We start from the raw sequence: 21,794 nt of genomic DNA, 5'->3' as shown, positions 1-21,794 counted from the left end.
CTCCCACAAGGCAGCGCATTTAGACTCATTGAACTTTACAGAACACAAGGGGCCCTTTGCCTTTCGGCTGCTCACAGTCCCTTTCCCCATATCCATAGGGAAGATCGGCCATGATGAGGGGAGATTGGACACCAGAGCGAGAGAAGGATCTCCTCTCGAGTGATGAGCTTTTGCTTTCGAGGAGTGGGAGAGGTTGGACGAGTCTCCCAGCTATGGGAACAGTGGTGACATTACAAGTTCCTGTGACAGTGTGGTGGTGCTCCAGAAAACTCTGCGCTGATCTGTCGTGGACTTCTTTCACTTTTATCTTTGCAATTTCAGGGCAGTGATGGACTGCAGGATTACCTGTGGTCAGGTGGCTTCAGCAAAGGTATTATGCTGACCCTCCAACCCTTTTACAGGATCTGATGGGAAGCAGGGGTCAGGTCGTGTGTGTTGCTGCTGGAACCACACTGGTACACAAAGGCATGGATATTGCATTGGGGCTTTGGAAGGGAGGAAAGAAATGGTGAATTAATTCCTGTGATTGTGTGTCAGGTGGTGCGGATGACCCAGCAGCAGGAGAACCTGAAGTTTCTTTCTCACTTCAAAAGGAAGTTCATTATTCACAAGGGAAAGAGAAAGATCCCAGAGAATGGGATGCAGCCCAGCCTTTATCACATTCGCACCAACGGCAGTGCCCTCTGCTCCAGGTGAGGCTTTGCAGATCCAACTTGAATATATTTTGTCTCTTTCCCCTTGTTCTTTCTCCCCGTGCACTGACTCTGCTCGAGCGAGCGAGTGACCAATCTGTCCCCAGATTATCTCATTACTTGTTCCTGGGATGTTGGAGTCACTGGTGATGCGGCATTTATTGGCCATCACTAGTTGTTGTGACAAGGTGGTGGTGGACATTCTCCTTGAACCGCTGCAGTCCGTGTGGTAAAGGTACTTCCATGATGTTGTTAGGTGGGGAATTTCAGATATAGGCCTGGCGACAAGGAAGGAACAATGATATATGTCCAAGTCGGGGTGGTTTGTGATTGGAGGGGAACTAGGAGCTGGGGGTGTTCCCATGCGCCTTCTGCCCTTGTCCTTCTTGCTAGTAGAGGTCACTGGGAGGGAGGTTCTGGTGAAGTGGCCTTGGTGAGTTGCTGCAGTGCATCCTGTAGATCATGAACACTGCAGCCACAGTGCGCCGGTGGGGGAGGGAGCGGAGATTGAGTCCAGTGGCAGGGGCACCAATTAAGCAAAATGCTTTATTCTGGATGGTTGTTAAAGTGTTGTTGGAGCTAGTCCATCACACTCCTGACTTGAGCCTTGTAGATAGGGGAGAGGCTTTGAGGGGTCAGGAGATGAGCCACTCGTCAGAGTCCCCAGCCTCGACCCTGCTCCTGTGGTCACAGTTGCGCTTCTATTATTTAATTTTGCAATATCAAAATTATTAATTCTTCAGTACAGATGTAGTTCTGCATCAGCTACATGGAACATCTGGTCTGTCTGTCTGTCATGGTGCCCAGCATGGCGGGGTGTGGGGGGGGGCAGTGTTGGGGGGGCAGCATGGCGGGGTGTGGGGGGGGCAGTGTGGGGGGGCGGCGGGGTGTGCAGCATGGCAGGGTGTGTCTCTGCAAAGGATTGGCTGTCGCTGTGGTCCAGTTCCATTGGTGCTGGCAGATCTCCGGTATGTTGGCCAACTGGCGGCTGCTCGTGTGTGACTATGTTGGATGCCGAGGGAGGACATCCAGCCAGTGGTCACGGGATTGCAGGAAGCCCTGATCATACTCTCTTTCCCTGCCGCCCCAAGCCCTTTAGATGCTATGGTTGATTGTAACCCTCATTGTTGGTCTGACAGAGATCAGCTAACTCCGCATAGTCCAGAACTCAATCTGGGGACCTTACTAGTCTGTGCTTACAAAGTATTTACAGCACAGAAACTGGCCATTCAGCCCAGTAGGTCCATGTTGATGTTTATGCTCCACACAAGCCTCCTCCCACCCCTCTTCATCTCACCCGTCAACATATTCCTTTCTCCCTCGTGTGTTTATCCATCTATGCTATTTGCCTCAACTACTCCCTGTGGGAGCGAGTTCCACATTCTCACCACTTTGGGTAAAGAAGTTTCTCCTGAATTCCCTATTGGATTTATTAGTGACTATCTTTATATTTATAGGTCCTAGTTCAGTTCTCGCCCACAAGTGAAAACATCATCTCTATGTCTAGACTATCAGGTTCCAGAGAAAAGAGCCCCAGCCATAACCTCTCAGTTCTGTCATCATTTTAGTAAATCTTTTCTACACTTTCTCCAATATCTATATCCTTTTTGTAATATGGAGACCAGAACTGTTCACAGTACTCCAAGTGTGGTCTAACCAGGGTTCTATACAAGTTTAACATAACTTCTCCATTTTTCAATCCTATCCCTCCAGAAATGAACCCGGGTGCTTTGTTTTTTTATGGTCTTGTTAACCTCGCACTTATCAATATTGAAGTTAATTTGCTAATTGCATGCCCATTCTGCAAGTTTATTAATGTCTTCCTGTATTGTCGCAGTCCTCTGTATTAACTACACCCCCCAATTTGGTGTCAATGGCATATTTTGGAATCGTACTTCCGATTCCCGAGTCCAAATCGTTTATGTAAATGGTGAACGACAGTGGTGCCAGTACCGATCCCTGTGGAACACCACTTCCCACCATTTGCCAGTCTGAGTAACTACCTTTTAACCCCTGCTCTCTGTTTTGTAGCTGGCTTGCGATCCATTCTGCTACTTGTCCCGACTCCACATGTTCTGTCCTTAGTTATGAGTCTACTATGCAGTACCATATCGAGGGCTTTGTGTCTTAGTGCCACAGGTATTTAGGCACTCTGGATTTCTAATCCCATTTGTCCCCATGCCTTCCCTCCCCCTCTCCCCCCAAGCTGGTACAAAGTACACTGCATCCACTGAAATAATTAAGTGAAATGTTGCTCACTTAGGTATAGGACTTAAGATAATTGCGAGTAAGTTACAGTCCAGTCCTGTACCCACTTGGAGTATCTAACCCGCTCGCCAGTCTCCGACTAGCCTCGGTTGGCAATTCAGTTCTGAGCTGGAACACTAGATGGAGCGATGCGCTCAGGGCTCTTTCTATCTCTGACACTGGGTTTTAACCCCTTCTGCTGTACTCGGGCTTTGAACAGTGGGTTTAATTTGCATGTATCTGTAGGAGGTGGTTCAATGCATTAGAACCCAACGTGGGGGCCACAAAGTGCTGGAATCTAGGTTCGGTTCTGGAGTTCATTCAAATGTTGGGCCTCACTGTGGCTGTGTTATGGAGACCAGATGCACTCCTCTCTCCACTACAAGGTGAGGGGACAGGTCACCAAGGGTCTCCTGGCAGTGTTGGCAAAGGTGCTGGGAGCAGGCTGTGCCCCTGCCCCCACTCGGCTGTGTTTAGAGTTCGGTGGCAATGCCCAGACAAGGATGATGGGAGAGAATTTCCTTTTTTTTTAAAATGAACTTTTATTTGTTGTTTCCAGGTGTATCCAGATCAGCACCGATTCCAGTACGTTGAACTCTGAGTTTTGCTACATCCTTAAGGTAATACTTGAATATTATGAATAAATTAAAGTTGTTATGTTTGGGTTAAGTCCCATGTCCCCATCCGTCCTGCCACCCCCCTGCCCCAGGCCCGAGTGTTGGCTGGGCCTGTGTGTGTGATTTTTTTTTGGCTGGGCCTGTGTGCGTGATTTTTTTGGCTGGGCCTGTGTGTGTGATTTTTTTGGCTGGGCCTGTGTGTGATTTTTTTGGCTGGGCCTGTGTGCGTGATTTTTTTGGCTGGGCCTGTGTGTGATTTTTTTGGCTGGGCCTGTGTGCGTGATTTTTTTGGCCGGGCCTGTGTGTGTGATTTTTTTGGCCGGGCCTGTGTGTGTGATTTTTTTTGGCTGGGCCTGTGTGCGTGATTTTTTTTTGGCTGGGCCTGTGTGTGTGATTTTTTTTTGGCCGGGCCTGTGTGCGTGATTTTTTTTTGGCCGGGCCTGTGTGCGTGATTTTTTTTTGGCTGGGCCTGTGTGTGTGATTTTTTTGGCTGGGCCTGTGTGTGTGATTTTTTTTTGGCCGGGCCTGTGTGTGTGATTTTTTTGGCTGGGCCTGTGTGCGTGATTTTTTTGGCTGGGCCTGTGTGTGATTTTTTTGGCTGGGCCTGTGTGCGTGATTTTTTTGGCCGGGCCTGTGTGTGTGATTTTTTTGGCTGGGCCTGTGTGTGTGATTTTTTTTTGGCCGGGCCTGTGTGCGTGATTTTTTTGGCTGGGCCTGTGTGTGTGATTTTTTTGGCTGGGCCTGTGTGTGTGATTTTTTTTTGGCCGGGCCTGTGTGCGTGATTTTTTTTTGGCCGGGCCTGTGTGTGTGATTTTTTTTTGGCCGGGCCTGTGTGTGTGATTTTTTTTGGCCGGGCCTGTGTGCGTGATTTTTTTGGCTGGGCCTGTGTGTGTGATTTTTTTGGCTGGGCCTGTGTGTGTGATTTTTTTTTGGCCGGGCCTGTGTGCGTGATTTTTTTTTGGCCGGGCCTGTGTGTGTGATTTTTTTTTGGCCGGGCCTGTGTGCGTGATTTTTTTTGGCTGGGCCTGTGTGCGTGATTTTTTTGGCTGGGCCTGTGTGTGTGATTTTTTTTTGGCTGGGCCTGTGTGTGTGATTTTTTTTTGGCCGGGCCTGTGTGCGTGATTTTTTTGGCTGGGCCTGTGTGTGTGATTTTTTTTTGGCCGGGCCTGTGTGCGTGATTTTTTTTGGCCGGGCCTGTGTGCGTGATTTTTTTGGCTGGGCCTGTGTGTGTGATTTTTTTTGGCCGGGCCTGTGTGTGTGATTTTTTTTGGCCGGGCCTGTGTGCGTGATTTTTTTTGGCCGGGCCTGTGTGCGTGATTTTTTTGGCCGGGCCTGTGTGCGTGATTTTTTTGGCTGGGCCTGTGTGTGTGATTTTTTTGGCCGGGCCTGTGTGTGTGATTTTTTTTTGGCTGGGCCTGTGTGTGTGATTTTTTTTGGCCGGGCCTGTGTGTGTGATTTTTTTGGCTGGGCCTGTGTGCGTGATTTTTTTTGGCCGGGCCTGTGTGTGTGATTTTTTTTTGGCCGGGCCTGTGTGCGTGATTTTTTTTGGCCGGGCCTGTGTGCGTGATTTTTTTGGCCGGGCCTGTGTGCGCGTGCACGGGTCTTACCCAGTCGCTAGATACACCGCACTAAGAAGCTGATATGCAAAGATTGGCGAGCAGCAAGTCCCAATTTAAAAAAAAAAACTCTGTACAAATACCAAAGCACAGCTGACGGGTACACTTCAGTGTGGATAAGTGTAAAACAGTTACATGGGAGCAAGTGTTAAATGGAACAGTAGAGCAGGGTGTTGTATTGGAAGAGGATAGAGTACAAATCGAAAGAGGCTGTCACTGTATTCGGTGTTGGTCAGACTCCGGCTGGAGATGTGCAGTCCTGGTTACCTCATCATAGCAAAGTTATCCTTGCTGTTAAGAGACGACCGAAGACTGTCAAAAACAGGAAGGCAGATTATTATCTGAACGGCAATAGATTGGGAGAAGGGGAAGTGCAACGAGACCTGGGTGTCCTTGTGCACCAGTCGCTGAAGATAAGCATGCAGGTGCAGCAGGCGGTTAAGAAGGCAAATGGTATGTTGGCCTTCGTAGCGAGAGGGTTTGAGTACAGGAACAAGGATGTCTTGCTGCAGTTGTACAGGGCCTTGGTGAGACCACACCTTGAGTATTGTGTGCAGTTTTGGTCGCCTTATCTGAGGAAGGATGTTCTTGCCATGGAGGGAGTTCAGCGAAGATTCACCAGACTGATACCTGGGATGGCAGGAATGACGTATGAGGAGAGATTGGGTCAATTGGGCTTGTACTCGCTGGAGTTTAGAAGAATGAGAGGGGATCTCATCGAAACTTATAAAATTCTAACAGGACTAGACAGACTAGATGCAGGAAGGATGTTCCCGATGGCGCAGGAGTCTAGAACCAGGGGTCACAGTCTAAGGATAAGGGGTAAGCCATTTAGGACAGAAATGAGGAGGAATTTCTTCACCCAGAGAGTGGTGAACCTGTGGAATTCTCTACCACAGAAGGCAGTAGAGGCCAATTCATTAAATATATTCACGAAGGAGTTGGATATATTTCTTAAGGCTAAAGGGATCAAGGGATATGGAGAGAAAGCAGGGACCGGGTACTGAATTTGGATGATCAGCCGTGATCGCATTGAATGGCGGAGCAGGCTCGAGGGGCCGAATGGCCGACTCCTATCTTCTATGTTTCTGTGACTTTATGTAGATTGTACTTCAATTTAAACTAAACTTCCAGTCTGTGCTGAGTTAGTGGATCTCAGCTGGGTTATGGTGGGGGCTCTGGCTGTGGAGTGGAAATTGGTCAGGTTTCCTGCTCCTGATCATTTCCTGGTGACCCCTGCACGTGAATAGCACTTGTTTTCAAGGGTCAGAGGTGAACAATTTGTCTGTACCAGTTTGCATGTGTGCTTGCTCGCTATCTGTGCTGTTCCTTCAGGTGCCTTTTGAGAGTATCGATAACCAAGGTATTGTCTATACCTGGGTCGGACGTGCAGCAGACCCAGACGAGGCCAAGCTCGCTGAAGATATCATGAATAATATGTTTGATGAAACGTACAGCAAACAGGTAAGTGAATCTTCAGGCTTTCAAATCTGCGAAAGGTTTGGGAAAAAACCTTGAATTACTCTTAATTCCCTGTTTGAAAAATCAATTTATTTTCTGCTATAATTAAAAGTTACCATGAGTTGAAGATGAGACTAAAAGGTATTTTTCTCCCTTACACTTGTGCCTGTGGAAGGGCAAGTGTGTAACTTGTCCCCAGTCCTTCATCACGCTGTTCTCCTTAGACATGGGTGGGTGACAGCCTGGTGAGGACCATTCCTTCGTGTTCTCCTCACCCCAATCTCTTTCCTTGAATCCAGGACTTCTCCCTGCTACTTCCCTGAGCTCAGCCTATGGACCATTACACAAACTGATGCCTTGCCCCATGGTGCAGCTTGCTGATTCTCCAGGGCAGGCACTGCAGAGATCCCCAGGATGGTTCAGTGAGTGACTATCCAGACTGGAAGAGCTCTCGGTTCAGCCTCCAGTGTGGGCTGAGAGGTGATCCAGTCAGTAGGAGGCTACAGCGCTAACCCTGGGTCAGGGAGGAGGAAAATCAGCCTGGGTTCATGTAGCGAAGTGCATGTATTTGGGGGCTTGTCCAATAGCCTGCTGCTGATCACACATGAAGAGTGGCCACCTGGGTTGAATCCCAGTGTGGGAATAGGCCCCAGGAAAGGGAGAAGATTGCAGTGCAAAAAATGAAAGATCTTTACACTATTACTGTCTGTGATGGCTATTTTTATTATCACGCTGAACCATTAGTTGGAAGCTGTGTGGGAGCAGAGGTGTTGTACAGAATAACAACAACTTGTATTTATATAGCGCCTTTAATGTCAGAAAATGTCCCAAGGTGCTTCACAGGAGTATTAAAAGACACAAAAATTTGACACCAAACCACATAAGGAGAAATTAGGGCAGATGACCAAAAACTTGGTCAAAGAGGTAGGTTGTAAGGAGTGTCTTAAAGCTGGAAAGAGAGGTAGCGAGGTGGAGAGGTTTAGGCAGGGAATTCCAGAGCTTAGGGTCTAGGCAACAAAGCACAGCCACCAATGGTTGAGCGATTATAATCAGGGATGCTCAAGAGGGCAGATATCTCGTGGGGGGGGTTGAAGGAGATTACAGAGAGATGGGGAGGGGCGAGGCCATGGAGGAATTTGAAAACAAGGATGAGAATTTTGAAATCGAGGTGTTGCTTAACCGGGAGCCAATGTAGGTCAGTGAGTACAGGGGTGATGGGTGAACGGGACTTGGCTGCCCGTGTCCTAACATGTACCGAGTTTTGGATGACCTCAGGTTTACGTAGGTTAGAATGTGGGGGCCAGCCAGGAGTGCGTTGGAATAGTCAAGTCTAGAGGTAACAAAGGCATGGATGAGGGTTTCAGCAGCAGATGAGCTGAGGCAGGGGCGGAGACGGGCAATGTTACAGAGGTTGAAGTAGGCGGTCTTAAGTTATGCTGCGGATATGTGGTCAGAAGCTTATTTCAGGGTTAAATATGACCCCAAGATTACGAACAGTGTGGTTCAGCCTCAGACAGATGTTGGGGAGAGGGATGGAGTCAGTGTCCAGTTATAACTGAGGTACTGCTCACTGCTCCTATTTGTGGAGAAGTTGTTATGTTTCTTCTCTTAGATTGCCTCTAACCCGCCCTTGTAACATCATAAATACTGCATCCAGGGCAGTGACACCTCAGTGACTGTGTGCATATAATCTCCATTTATAACATTTGGGATTGTAGGGAGTGGCACATGAAGCATTTTTGTTTGATTCATTATATTTGGCTTCTTTCTGTCTGGTTACAGTACACATGGAGTTAAATGAGGTTTGCTTTAATCTGATTCCGGTCAGCAGAAATGTAGTGTTGTTGAGGAAGCCTTTCATTTTTGGAATGTTTAGTGAGGCCATTGTTCCATGTCTCTCTGGCAGGCCAATGTGTGTTGGGACCGATCAATCCCTTTCCCAGAAAGGGGCCAAACCATTTCAATTAGTGTCCCTTGGATCTTTTTACAGTATATATTTGATTGACAACTCTAATGGAGTTTGAGACATTTTTCATTTCCTTTGTTTCGGTGCATAGTCAAAGGATTTGAAGATATATCTGGGTCTGGCCCTCTGTTGTCAGGGGCCATCACAGATGGGGTGGCCCAGAGACCCTGTGGTTGTTCAGCAGTGATCAGTGAAGTAAGACTAATTTAGGGACCTTGTTTCAAGGTTTAGTTTTATATTGTGTTAGCAGAGAAAAAGGCCATTTGTGTCTTTATTTCCCAAGAGTGTATAGTTATACATGTGTATATAAAATATACATTTGTTCTTGATCTTGTTTTTATCTCTTTACTGTTCAATAAATTTGACTAGTATTTTATAGCCTGTGTCACGGGCTGCTGTTTGTTGTTCTGACTGTCTGAGGTCGAGAACATGCAGCGACGCACTATGTAACCAGGGTTCTGGTTGATCCCTGGGCTCACTGCAGTTACCTTGATAATTGGGCAAGTAAGGGTGCACCCTGGATCATAAGGAACAAAGGCTCACTTATAAGCAGTGGCTAATGATGCTGAACCTGAGCAATGTATATCTAATGTAAAAACCCAAATGTAACAGGCAATTCAGTACAATATTCTTCTGTATACTGTAGTGTTAGATTTTACAATTCAGTATGTGATGCCCTGAAGTGGGGGCAGTGTGACACCCTGAGCGGGGAAGCAGCAGGATCACACGTTGAGAATTCAGGCAGAGATGACTGCACCCGATTCACGGCTGCATGATTTTCTGCACCCAAATTCCACTGGGATTTTGGGAAGGTCTGCGCTGGGAGCGATAAATCATATCATTGACAAGCTGTGCACAAGTTAATCTCCCATCTGCTGTGTTGAAGGTGATAAATGAAGGGGAGGAGCCTGAAAACTTCTTCTGGGTTGGAATAGGTGGAGAGAAGCAATACGATGAAGATGCCGAGTACATGAAGCACGCCAGACTTTTTAGGTACGTGGGCAGAGATGGAACTTGGTTGCAATCCTGTCGGTCTATCGACACGTTTACTTTAGTCCCAAGCCACCCCAGTGGCTCTACAAATCAGGCAGTTGCCAGTCTGGGCGGAGTGAGCTGGTCTCTGGCCTCAGTGAGGTGTTTGCATTGAATGCAGCTTGTGTTATTAGTGATTTGTTTCGTGCCTCTGAACTCTAACCTGCATCATTTATCCTGTTCTTCCTTTTAAGGTGTTCCAATGAGAAGGGCTATTTCTCCGTGTCAGAGAAGTGCTCCGATTTCTGTCAGGATGACCTTGCAGATGACGACATCATGTTACTTGACAATGGAAAAGAGGTTGGTGCACACAATGATAAAGCATACAAACCAGGGCAGTGGCACTAAGCACTGGGCCTTGGAGCTGGTGATGTGTTTGCAATCTCCCACAAGGTGATTTAACAGGTTAAGCTATGCTGTGCATACAGATGTGGAGTGCTTGTTTTAGCTAGTGGAGGTGGCAGCTCTGAAACAGTTACCCTGGCTACTTGGGCACGGAGATCGGCCGGCAGGCAGGCTCCATACATAATAGATCACTAAGTGCATGTGAAGTAAGTGATACTGGAGGGCATTTTGTGGCTGTAAGTCAGTGACACACAGCTGATATCACAGTCTGCAAGGATGTGATTCTGGTGGTTTATCAATTTATTCAAACCCAGAAATCCCACCTGTTTGTGTGTATAAACTTTAAAAATTTTATGAAAAGCCATTGTCTAAATAAGCTATACAGATGCAGAGGGTTTCTGCTTTGATTCCTGGTTTGTGCTGAGTTAGTTGAAACTAGCTGAAGTGGCGATAGAAGTCCTACACTCAACGACCCTGTTGAAAAGTGTGTGTGGACAGGATTGGGCTTGACAATGGTTCTCCGCACCCCCCCCCCCCCCCCCCCCCACCATGAATAGGCTACAAATGCCGACTGTCTAGGGTCACACCAGAAATGGTACTTGGTGGATGTCCATTACCTTAGAGTCACGCTCCAGCATTGCTGCAAACAGCACCCTAGCATTATTCTGCATCGTCAGAATGGGAAAAAACTGGAAATGAATGAAAATGTAAAATCCTGCTTTTATCTAATAAATGTAAATGTTTCTTCTGCTTTTTCAGGTTTACATGTGGGTGGGAACACAGACCAGTCAGGTGGAGATCAAACTGAGCCTGAAAGCTTGCCAGGTAATTACACTTACGAACGATGCTGGGCAGGTAAAGACCCTCAGTCATGCCTGTCAGATGCTGTATGGATGTTGTATTAGGACAGGATCTGCCTTGAGGTTGAAGAGCCTGCTGATACTATCTAGGTTCACACCTCTGAATGGGAAGAGGCCCTCAAGCCTGCTCTGCCATTGTTTGCAGGTGTGCTCTGATGTGTTACTCAATGTATAACAGAGTGTCAGGCTCAATTAAACTGAATTGGTTCTGATGCAAAGCCATTGACCTAAAACGGTAATCGTGTCTCTCTCCACTTTCTGCCTGCCCTGCTGAGTGTTTCCATTATCCACAGTATTTTTATTTTGTTCAATGAATGTTTTCTAATGGAGCTTTTTTTGCCTTTAGGTTTACATCCAACACATGAGAGCCAAAGACAGCGAACACCCACGCAAACTACGGCTGGTCCGGAAAGGGAACGAGGCCCACAACTTTAGCCGCTGCTTCCATGCCTGGGGTACCTTCAGAAAACCACTTGTGGGGTGAATGTGACCATCCTAAGCAACAGGGGGGGGTTTGTTTGTTTTCACCCCTCACTTTATATAGATAGGATGAACTGAGGGGAGACCCCCTCATGCAAAGGCTTGTCTCCAAAGAAGCTTTTTAAAGCAAAAACTACTTGCTCAGCTACCTAAAGGCAAATTATTTCCAGTCAGTTACTGCAGTGAAGGCTTGCTGATCAGTCTGAGGTTAGTTATAACTGAGGTACAGTTCTTATCTGTTCTTTGGGTCAGTGGTGAGGGAGTGAAGAAAGCATGACTGCAGGATCAGGAGTAGAGCTGGTGCAGTGCATAATTAAATTATTAACTGTCTCTACCAGTTTATGCTGCATGAATGGAGCCCCTTGCTCTGTGTCCCAGGCCAACAGTCCCTCCTCCTTCAACCAACACCAAAACAGATTAACTGGTCATTCATTTAGTCTGCTGTTAGTGTGACCTTGCTGTGCCAGGTCTATATATATATATATACTTAATCATGGCTGCACTTCAAGAAAGGTAATGTGTTGGTTTAAATGCTTTGGGAAGTAGTGATGTGTGATACAAATACAGGTTCTTAGCTATGGTCAGGGAAGGGAAATTAGTTCAATAATCCCTGCCCCAAAACCTCACACCATTGATTGAAGGCAGATTTAGGTGATGACATTTGCTGGGGAGGAGGAGAGTTGGTGCCAAAATTAAAGCATTAGCTAACTTCAAATGCCTTCAATTTATGAAGGCTCGCATATCTTTGCAGAACAAAGTTTCAGAAAATGTCTTAAAACTTGATCCCTGTGCAATTGTTATGCCTGAGCTTAGTCATTGTGACAATTGTTACAGATGCTGTTTTTATATAGTTATAAAACTAAGGAAATGCACTGCTAAATGTTAGAAATAAATTGTGGGCATTTTGAACTGTACAATGTTTCATGTGGATAAAATGGGGGTTAATCACATGGAAAGGTGGTTAAAGTGGTTTCTTAGAGTGTAAAGTTATTTAATTGGTGAACTTGCACAACAAACTTCAAGCATTTGCCTTGTGTGCTTACTGCCATAAAGGTCATGCTGGTAGTGTTCTCACCAAATAAGTGGTACTTGGTGTGATCATTAAGGGAGCCAAGTCATAAGACAGATACCAGAGAATTTGTATCCTGTTAGGAGACAGAAGAGGGACAACAATTCCAGCAACGTAATCGCCGCCCATGAGGGAGACGGTGGCTGGATGATGTCAGTCTCAGTCCAGCTCTTAGGCAAAGTCTGGGCAGTCCTGTAAAAATAAAGTGGCTGGGGAAGCAGATAAATTGATCATCTGTACTTAAATTTGTGGTTTGTAGGTCGAGGCTTTCAAGAGACCCCCAAATGGTCCCTGTAATCTCAGGTTAAAAGCCTTCCCTCACTAACACATCATCCATCAGCAAGCTACTGTTCTGGCACAATCTTATTTATATAAAAACACAGATTTACTTTTAATACAAAGGTTGCACAGCAGCTGCTTTGGTGTTTTAAATCTCTGGATCAGATCAGATGTACCACATCATCATCTATATATATATATATAAAAGGTATGTCTCTCTGGCCAGCTATACAATCAAAAGTGATAGAGCGTACCTACGCATGTTATATCAAAAGAAAGCTCATCATTAGGGGACTCTTGTAGGCGTAGTCACTTTTTGTGCCGACGGTATCCAAAAAACGTTCAAAATTCCTCATTATCCGCTCATTTGCATCTAGTGGGGGCGGGTTCATTGTGTGCGGGCAGGCCATCCTACAGTTGAGTGACGTGATGATTGACTAATCCTACAGTTCAGTGACCGGACGGTCGACCAATCGGTGTGTGTGTGGGCCTTAGCATTCTGAACCGAGGTGAGTCGCCGCCATCTTGATTCCAAACTTTTCCTTTCTTTTTCCCCGCTTTCTGCGTGTTTCTTTTCAAATCTACATTTCCAGCAAAAAAAAAAGTTGCTTTTAAAACTGTTTTTAAAAAAAAATTAATTTGTAAATCTTTTCTCCAACCTCTATAATTCTCCTACCTTTCACCATTTTTCCGGGCCTAGGCTTCTCCAACTGCCAGCAGTGCAACTCTAGACCCAGGCTCCCGGCCTAGGCAGAGACAAACACTGGCTGAGGAGAGAGGGTGTGCTGCCTCAGCTCCATTCCCAGGGTCAGTAGGTGGGGAGGCTTCATAAACAACTGGGGTAGGTCGCAAGCCCTGAATAATAATCTGAAGATCCTGTGTTTGCAGCTGAGGAAATTTCTTCTGCTGACAGCCTCAAGTTAACGGCAGCCATCTTTGTCAAGGAGGGCGAAAAGTTTCAGTGTTACACACTGAATCAAAATGGCGTTGCAGAGTGCATGTGTGGCCATCTTAGTACAGGAACATAGTGGGTGGAGCTTCTGTGCTCCAAATCGGGTCCAGGTGACTGAGACAGAGCCTAATCTTTCCAACTGAAAAGCAAGTGGCGGCCATTGTGATACAACACACTGTAGGTGAGGACCTTTTTTTTAATAAAAAGATTGGCGAGGTTGTAAAGTATGTTAAAACATTTTTGGTAAATCTTTCTATAAGTACAGGAAACTTTGTGCTATCCGGCAATCTGGAGCCACCGGCAAAAATCGGCAGCAGTTTTTTATTCTTTTTGTTTGTTTTTTTTTGCTTTGTTTGAACAGTCAAGCTGTGCAAGGGCTGTAGCTATAGCAACAGCTTTAGCTACAGAGCTTTAGGGCCACACCTGAGTGTTTAGAAGCTGTTGCTAAGCAACAGTGTTTGTTGTCAAATACGGAGATAAGAATCTCCGTATCTCTCAACATTAACTCTGGAGAGTAGGGCAGTTTTGAGGCAAGGCAGCACAAAGTTTCCTGTACTTCAAGTTTATCTCCACACCCCCTCCTCCCTCAATCGCCGCTCCTCCTCCCCGTCGCTCGCTCTCTCTCTTTTCCCCCCGTCGCTCGCTCTCTCTCTTTTCCCCCCGTCGCGCTCTCTTCCAACAACATGCCCTCGAAAAAGCCTCGGCACCACTGGGCACTCCAGCTAGTATTTATATACAGCACCTTCCACGATGGGGGTGGGAGAGGTCAGAGTAGCCTGGCCCTCATTCAGCATACCTGGATAGGGGCAGGCAGAAAGAAATCAGACGGTCACTGCACCATCCCAACTCAGCAGAGACAGAGGACTTGTATTACATGGAAATATGGCTGTGAACACTTGGCCAAGTTCTGCCTTGCCCTGCACCCAGTCCCTATAACAAAAGTTAAAATCAAGTCCCTACTAGCTGTGCAAAGTCAACCTGAGCAGGTACAGATAAGGAGGAACAATTCTTCTTGACCTTTTGCTGGCTATAACTGCTCTTGTGTGTGGCCTAGGATCAGTCAGTACATTGGCCTAGCAGTTGAAATAGAAAGCATCACACTACAAAAAATAAAATGAGGCAGTGTAAATTTCACCAAAATACCATATTTCAATCAACTCAAAATAACCCGTCCCTCCTCTACTCCCCAAACCCCAGGATCCAGTGAATACACTGCATCCCAGTCCCCTGCCCTACCTTAAAGTGAACACATCCACAGCATCAGATTTAATCACTATTTCCTGGGCTGAGTGTTCCTTGATGCAGAGCCCAAAGTGGCAGAGAAATGAAACTTTACATCATAAACTGAGTCTCCAGATTACCAGGGATAGAAGAATGAGCAAAATAGTTGCTTCCTGCAAGAGCATGGATCTGCCAGGCTCCTCCCTTTTCTTTCTCTGAGCCACACCCAGTGACCCTGATTACTGGGTGTTCTGCAGGAGGAGAGATGTTAAAACAAGATCCGCCTGCTTGTTCAAGCAAATACTAAAGCTGTCAGGGAAAGACAATAGGATTGGTATTCTGTAAGGACAAGATTGAATGGGCTTTCTGCTGGTAGGTGAACATTCCAAAGGACCAACATCCTTCGCCTTGGGAGAGCACAGAAAATTTAAAAAGGTAACTAGTTAGATTCCTGGAAATTACAGCACAGGAGGTGGCTAGTCAGCCTATTGTGCCTTTGCTGGTGCTAACTCTAACTGGAACTATCCAATCCATATTTCCTTGCTCTGTGTCCTTTTTACATTCTCTTGTGCATGTTATAGGCTCTTAAGTTATTTCACATTCCAATAGGCTGACAAAAGTGGCTATTTGTTCCTCTGCAACAATCCTGGGTCCACGCTCTTGTTACCAATTAGTAGAAATAATCTTTAACCTTTTTCACTGGAGCAGTGAAGGTGTCTCTAATGGGTAAAGGATCAGTGACAACACATTCACAGGAGACACTAAATGCTTTATTACCGTTAAAAGCAAAATCCATTAGATAATGTAAATGAACCTAACAGCACAAATCTTTAGTGAATTTTTTTTTAAAGATTTCACAGGGTCTGCACGGTGTCAATATCAAAATAACTGCCAATAATCTTTAAAAGTAAAGATTGACAAACAGACAGAAGGAAACAAATACAGACTGCTTTCCACATGAGGAAATGAACAATCCTGCTAACAGAGCCCTGTAGAAATTGCAAAAAAAATTTCCTTCGACAATAAAGGAGGCATATTTACAAATAAATCGTACCATTCTGCTTCGGACTGTCAGTCTGACACTAGAAATAATATTTACAGGGACATGATAGCAGTACCCTTCTATCACCACTAGAGGTCTCTACCCCACACAGTCAACAGTGCCATCTAATGGAAGCACATGGCACTGCACTGTTGGACTCGGCCAGTGGCAGAAAATGCTCAAACATGATTAGACAATTCAAACTTTGAGAACAATTCTAGATCTCTTCTTCCAACAGACTAGCTTTTGTGCAGAACAAAAACAAGCACTGAACATCACAATGCTTGGATCATATAGAAAAGGTTGAGAGAAAAGAAATGGCAGCACAAACATTTGCAATTTCATCTCATGATCAACAGCGGGAAAATAAGGAGAACTCGCGAATCTATTCCACATTGGGGGGGGTGGTGCCCTCAGGAACCGGCAGTGACACATTCAGATGATAGGTGGATGCACACAAATTGCTGAAATTTAACAAACTGTACAGTAGAATTATTAAAAACAGGTTAAAACTACAGTCAGCTGTCACCTATGCAAAACTGGCATTATAGAATGCATGTGAGGCGAAGCACACCCCAAGCCCAGTTACTTAACGTGTGATTTACACTGTAGAATTCAGGGGACATAATTTTACATAATCTCATTTCAAAAAGTGGTTAAAATGTAAAATCCAGAATTAAACTTGCACAGAATAAGGGCAGCAACAATATACCGAGAGGCAGACTGCACAGAATGCATTCCGACTCCTGACCTGAGCCATGTCACACTAAGGAGAAGCTAACCACAGGCCAGGCAACTCCCCAAACCAGGAAGAGACTCCGAGAAATGTCTTCCTTGGGCTGCTTCAGAGAGGCAACAGTACACAGTGCCTGACTGGTTACAGGAGGGCAAGCAAAGGTCAGCACAATTTGAGCTCCCTCCATTATAAATCCCAACTCCACCCAGTATGTGCGTCAGAGATATAGAAATGTGGATCTTTTGTTCAAAATGATAGCACTCCTTTAACACCTAATTAGCAATAAACCACAATTGTAAGAAAGGGACATTTTAAAAGCTGCCCATTTTGAAAAGAACTTTCACTCCCATTGAACTGTGAAGGGCCCCTATTATTTTCACTTCATTGCGACTAGTGTACAAAAACTACAGAGAAGAAAGTAGGAAGCGGAGTCACAAAATGTTCTTTGAAATGCAATAAAACGGCTGGAGATTTTCTCTCTTCAGTGTGTCTGGGAACAGAACGAGAATGTTGCCATCATTTAAAACTGGTTCTCAAACAGGAAAGAGTTTGTGGGAAAAACAAAAGTACAAACTGGAGATGATCAAATGTTTCCCAGAATTGTTTTTCCTTCATGTGAAAAGCAAAGATAGAAAATAGTCCTAAAGTATTAGAGGTGGCTCTCTCATGAAAGTCAGTATTATAAAGTTACGTGTTTAGTGTTATGAGGCTGAATATGGGTGAAGGCAGGCAGGAGGCAGCTGGTGGCTAGGTTCAGACAATGGGCCTTTTTTTTTTTTTAAAAAAGCAGTTTGTCTTGTGGGACTGAAGATGTGACAATTCAAACTTCTGTCTACATCAGCGGCCGTGATCCCAGTGCAAAGCTTGGGCTGTCGATGCCGATAAAATTCCTTTTTCTGCAAAAGCCAACCGGTCACAAGGTGTCTGCAGCTGAATCTCTCTCCGCTAACATTCCCTGAAAGTGAAAGACAGTCCAAATTATAAAGATACAAAAATTCTTTCACTCCATTTCAACAGGTGGTTTGAATCAAACGCACCACTTTCCCCCTCCTCTGCGAACTCCAAACCAACGACGACTCATTTTCTCAGCCCCCCGCAATTTTGCTCGATTGTTCTGAACTAAACAGGCCACTAGAGGGCACCAGGGGACAACAAACCACTCATTCCCTTGGACACTAACAGGAAACACCAAATTGCTAAACGAAGGCTTCAAAATACTAACTGCATCCTTTGGCCTAGAAATTCAGTATAGCCACGTTTGGGGCGCTACAGCCGGGCGGCCGCTAAAGTTTGCGCCCGGCGCAACTTCGCGCCACCTTCACCGATATTCAGTGGCATCACCCCAAGAGGTTACTGCTGCGCTAAAACAGGCGATGCACGACTATCATTAGGCGCTAAGCCGGCGGACCGGGGCGATACCCCCGAGGGCGGGCGCAGCGAGTTGCTGCTCGACGGCAGACACTCTGGCGCCGGCGAGCTCTTAAAGGGGGAGGGTGGATTTGTTTGCCTGCCACGCCCTGCACACTGCAGCCCTGAAGCAAGGCCTGACCACTGCTGCTTGATCTGTGCAACGCAAAAGGACTATGGAGAAGGCCAGGGAGAGAGCGCAGCGCTTCAGCGACGGTGACCTGAGGGTGCTGGTTGGCGCAGTGGAGCGCAGGCGCCATGTTCTGTTCCCTGAAGGTGGCAGGAGGCCGCTGCCCAGCGCCTATCGGAAAGCCTGGAGGGAGGTGTCAAACAGGGTGACCTCCAACAGCGTGGTTGCCAGGACTCCTGTGCAATGCCGGAAAAAGTTCAACGACCTCACTCGGGTTGTCAGGGTGAGTACCCTTTCCAGTGTCCTCCTCATCCCTGCATGTGCACCTCAGTTTATGGGCAAAGGGACCTGAAAGCCCTAATGCCCAGCCCTCATCCAGCAGCTATGGGACTGTCATGAAAATCACTTGCACATTCAGCACTTTACACACTGTACAAACTATTCGACCATGGGAGGCAGTACAGCCAAGATCAGGGCTTCACACTGTCAGGGCTAATCCACCATGGGAGGCAGTGCAGCCAAGATCAGGGCTTCACACTGTCAGGGCTAGTCCACCATGGGAGGCAGTGCAGACAAGATCTGGGCTTCACACTGTACTTAGAGGCCGTCCTTTCTCTTGCAGGCCAAGGTGGCGCACAACCGGAGGCAGCAGCGTGAGACCGGGGGAGGCCGTCCTGACCTCAAAGAGCTCTCCGACCTGGACCAGCGTGTGGAGCGCATTATGTCAGGCCGGCTGATTGGCCCAGTCGCCAGTGGAGATGCCGACCCTGTTCTGGGCCCCAATGGTAAAGGCATCACCTTTTTGACACCTCTCTTTCCACTTGCGCCTCAGAACAGCATCCTTTGCCACTGTCCGACCAATGCAGTGCATAGCAGCACTCATGCCTCCCTCGCTGCCGCCCTGTCCTCACTCTAAAGCAACTCTTGTGCCTCCCTGCTTTCAGATGCTGAATCGCCAGGTGAGGAGGCGGGCCCCCAACCTGGCACTGTGAGTGAATCGGAGGAGGAGGAAGAGGAAGCCGGACCATCAGTGCCACCCTCAGCCGAGGCAGCCCATGGCGATGATGGGGACACGTCTTCCCTGGAGGGGAGCTGGGGGGGGGGGGGGGGGAGGGTCGGAGGAGAGTGAAGCCCAGCGGCCTGCAGCAACGCGGGAGGGGTGGGGAAGCTCGGCAGACTTCTCCCCGGAGGGGGAGTGTAGCCTCCAGTCCTGCGACGGTGAGCGCAGAGGAGGTGCGGCTCCTAGAGGAAATGGCCGCCCAGGCTGAGCGCAGGCACACTGAGCTCATGGCTGCAGTGGCAAGGATGCCTGACTCCATAGAGTCACTGTCAAGGAGTGTGCAGGAATTCGGGACAGCACAGGCGGCTTCTAGCCAAGTGCTCAGTCGTGCCGTCCATTCACTGGCTGGTGTCATGCGGACACAGACCAGGGCCACACGGGCACTAACTGCTGCCACCCTTGCTGGATCGGCCAGGCATCGCCAGGGCACTCGCCGCGCCGCAGCAGCCTGTGCTTCAGCAGATTGCTGCGCATGCTGCAGTGCTGGCCCGTGCGAGTGCCACTGTCTCAGGCGACCAGGGAGTACCTGTGATTTGTCAGGTTGGCAGCATTCCTGCAGCCGACACTGCCACTCCTCCATTGCAGCTGCCACCAGCCGCTGGACAGACTGCTGCCGCACAAGCAGAGTTGCAGCAGTCAGCCCCTCCAGGGCCAGAGCTGGTCCAGGCCGACCCCCAAGGGCATCTGCCGTCTCGCCATGTGACCCTCAGCAGCCTTCCCCTAGCCTTGCTGCAGCCACTGGGGTCCCATTGAGGAGGAGCTGCAGGGCGGGCAGGGGCCAGTCACGGATGCGAAAGGCATCACCCTCGCAGGGCAAAAAGTAGGTGTGCCCAAATGTTTTTCACATGCAAAGGCCGAGACTGTTAGATTTGTGTTTTTTGAAAGGCTGAGACTGGTCGCTGTGTGTTTTTTGGGGGGTGCTTCTCTCCATTAGTTTGTAATGTGGGAAGGGCAGAGGTTTCAAAGAAATAAATGTTCTTAAATCGCACTGTCCATGCTTTCTTTTGGAAGTCCTGGTTGCCCTGCTCGGCTGAGGGCTTGTGGAGCAGCTACATTCTTCTTGTGCCACAAGCCAGTCCCTGAGAGGGGGCCTAGAACCGACGTTCAATAAGCCGCCGACGGGCGGCCCTTGCACTTTCTGCCTCCCTCCTGTGCTGGTCCTCCTCCTCTGGTGGCAGTGGCCGAGTCCTGCGGATAGCCAGGTTGTGCAGCATGCAGCACACGACCACGAAATGGGAGACTCGCTCAGGCGAATACTGTAGGGCTCCTCCGGAACGATCCAGACAGCGGAACCGTTGCTTCAGGACGCCGATTGTTTGCTCAATGATGTTCCTGGTTGCTTGATGGCCGTCATTGTATCCCTCTTCAGCAGGGGTGCTGGGCGCACGGAGCGGGGTCATCAGCCAGGTGCACAAAGGATAGCCTTTGTCCCCGAGAAGCTATCCTCGTGGGTGAGGCTGGGCCTGGAACATGTCTGCCACAGAAGTCTGGCGCAGGATGAAGGCATCGTGGCTGCTGCCTGGAAAGCGGGCATTGACAGCTAGGATGAGCTGCCTGTGGTCACACACCAACTGCACGTTGAGCGAATGGTAGCCCTTCCGGTTGCGGTAATCCTCGGCATTCTCCAGAGGTGCCCACAAAGCCACATGCGTGCAGTCAATGGCGCCCTGCACCATGGGGAAGCCCGCTAATGCTGCAAAGCCCATTGCACGCTGTTGCTGCTTGACAAGGGCCATGGAGAAGGAGATGAACTGACGTCTCCTTCTGAAAAGAGCATTGGTCACCTGGCGGATGCAGCAATGCACGGCAAACTGGGAGATGTTGGAAATGTCCCCAGTAGCGGATTGGAAGGAGCCGGTGGCATAGAAGTTGAGAGACACCATCACCTTCACTGCCACCGACAGAGGTGTCCTCCTCAGATGTGGCTGCAGATCTCCGCGAAGCAGGTGGCAGATCTCAGTGACCACCGCCCTTCGGAATCGCAGCCTCCGAACACACTGCTCGTCAGACATGTTCAGATATGAGAACTGCTGGCGGTATACCCTGGGTGGGTAAGGCCTCCTTTGCCGACGCCTGTTGCCCCCTCTCCGTCTGGCCATGTCTGGCACTCTCTCACGGCGTCTCTGAGCCCTTTGAATGCAATGGAGAAGGCCAACGTTTGCACCCATTGCAGCCCCCATTATATGTTTCCAATCAATGATATGGCTCTGACGTTAAAGACAAGTGGAAAGCTGTGGCCTGAAGCCACAAGTACCTGTGCGAGTGTTGAGCCAAACCAGAAAGCTCTCTACCTTTGTCTCTCTGCAAAGATCCGTCTCTCACAAAGAAGGAGTGTTGCAAAATGGCTGCCTTTTCTACTGCAGGAGGAGTGCCCTTTAATTTGCGCCCCCCGCAGCGACTGAGAACCGTTCCCCTCTACCAGTTGCTAGGGGCGCCAGGCGCACAATAGGCCGGCGCCACTGAATTTCCGGTTTGGGGCGAACAAAGGGCGTTGCACGATGAAATGACGTCAGGATCTGCGCGCGCAGCTGAGCGCGCGCAAAGGCTTTGCGCCGCCGCTAAATCTTTACTGAAGTTGGGGA

The 21,794-nt window shown here is 48.0% G+C and overlaps 2 protein-coding genes across 3 annotated transcripts in view; one reads left to right on the top strand and one right to left on the bottom strand.

The window, feature by feature from the left end:
• Positions 1 to 17,392, top strand: part of flii (FLII actin remodeling protein) — a 108,688-nt gene extending 91,296 nt beyond the window's left edge. Inside the window, exons 24-30 of the mRNA XM_086000021.1 lie at positions 538 to 692; positions 3,499 to 3,559; positions 6,508 to 6,636; positions 9,486 to 9,592; positions 9,826 to 9,931; positions 10,736 to 10,801; positions 11,183 to 17,392. Of these exons, the coding sequence (XP_085856147.1) occupies positions 538 to 692; positions 3,499 to 3,559; positions 6,508 to 6,636; positions 9,486 to 9,592; positions 9,826 to 9,931; positions 10,736 to 10,801; positions 11,183 to 11,320 (762 nt within the window). The 3' untranslated portion in view covers positions 11,321 to 17,392. The remainder of the gene's footprint in view (positions 1 to 537; positions 693 to 3,498; positions 3,560 to 6,507; positions 6,637 to 9,485; positions 9,593 to 9,825; positions 9,932 to 10,735; positions 10,802 to 11,182) is intronic.
• Positions 15,586 to 21,794, bottom strand: part of llgl1 (LLGL scribble cell polarity complex component 1) — a 161,494-nt gene continuing 155,285 nt past the window's right edge. For both annotated transcript variants that reach the window (XM_086000022.1, XM_086000023.1), the window contains exon 23: positions 15,586 to 17,570. In XM_086000022.1, the coding sequence (XP_085856148.1) occupies positions 17,561 to 17,570 (10 nt within the window). In that variant the 3' untranslated portion in view covers positions 15,586 to 17,560. The remainder of the gene's footprint in view (positions 17,571 to 21,794) is intronic.

Source organism: Somniosus microcephalus, chromosome 11, assembly GCF_052327205.1.
Source record: "Somniosus microcephalus isolate GS21.2 chromosome 11, FLI_Smic_1.0, whole genome shotgun sequence".
Taxonomy (NCBI): Eukaryota; Metazoa; Chordata; class Chondrichthyes; order Squaliformes; family Somniosidae; genus Somniosus; species Somniosus microcephalus.
Note: the sequence above shows the minus strand (reverse complement) of the source record. Positions and strands in the feature narration are given on the sequence as shown.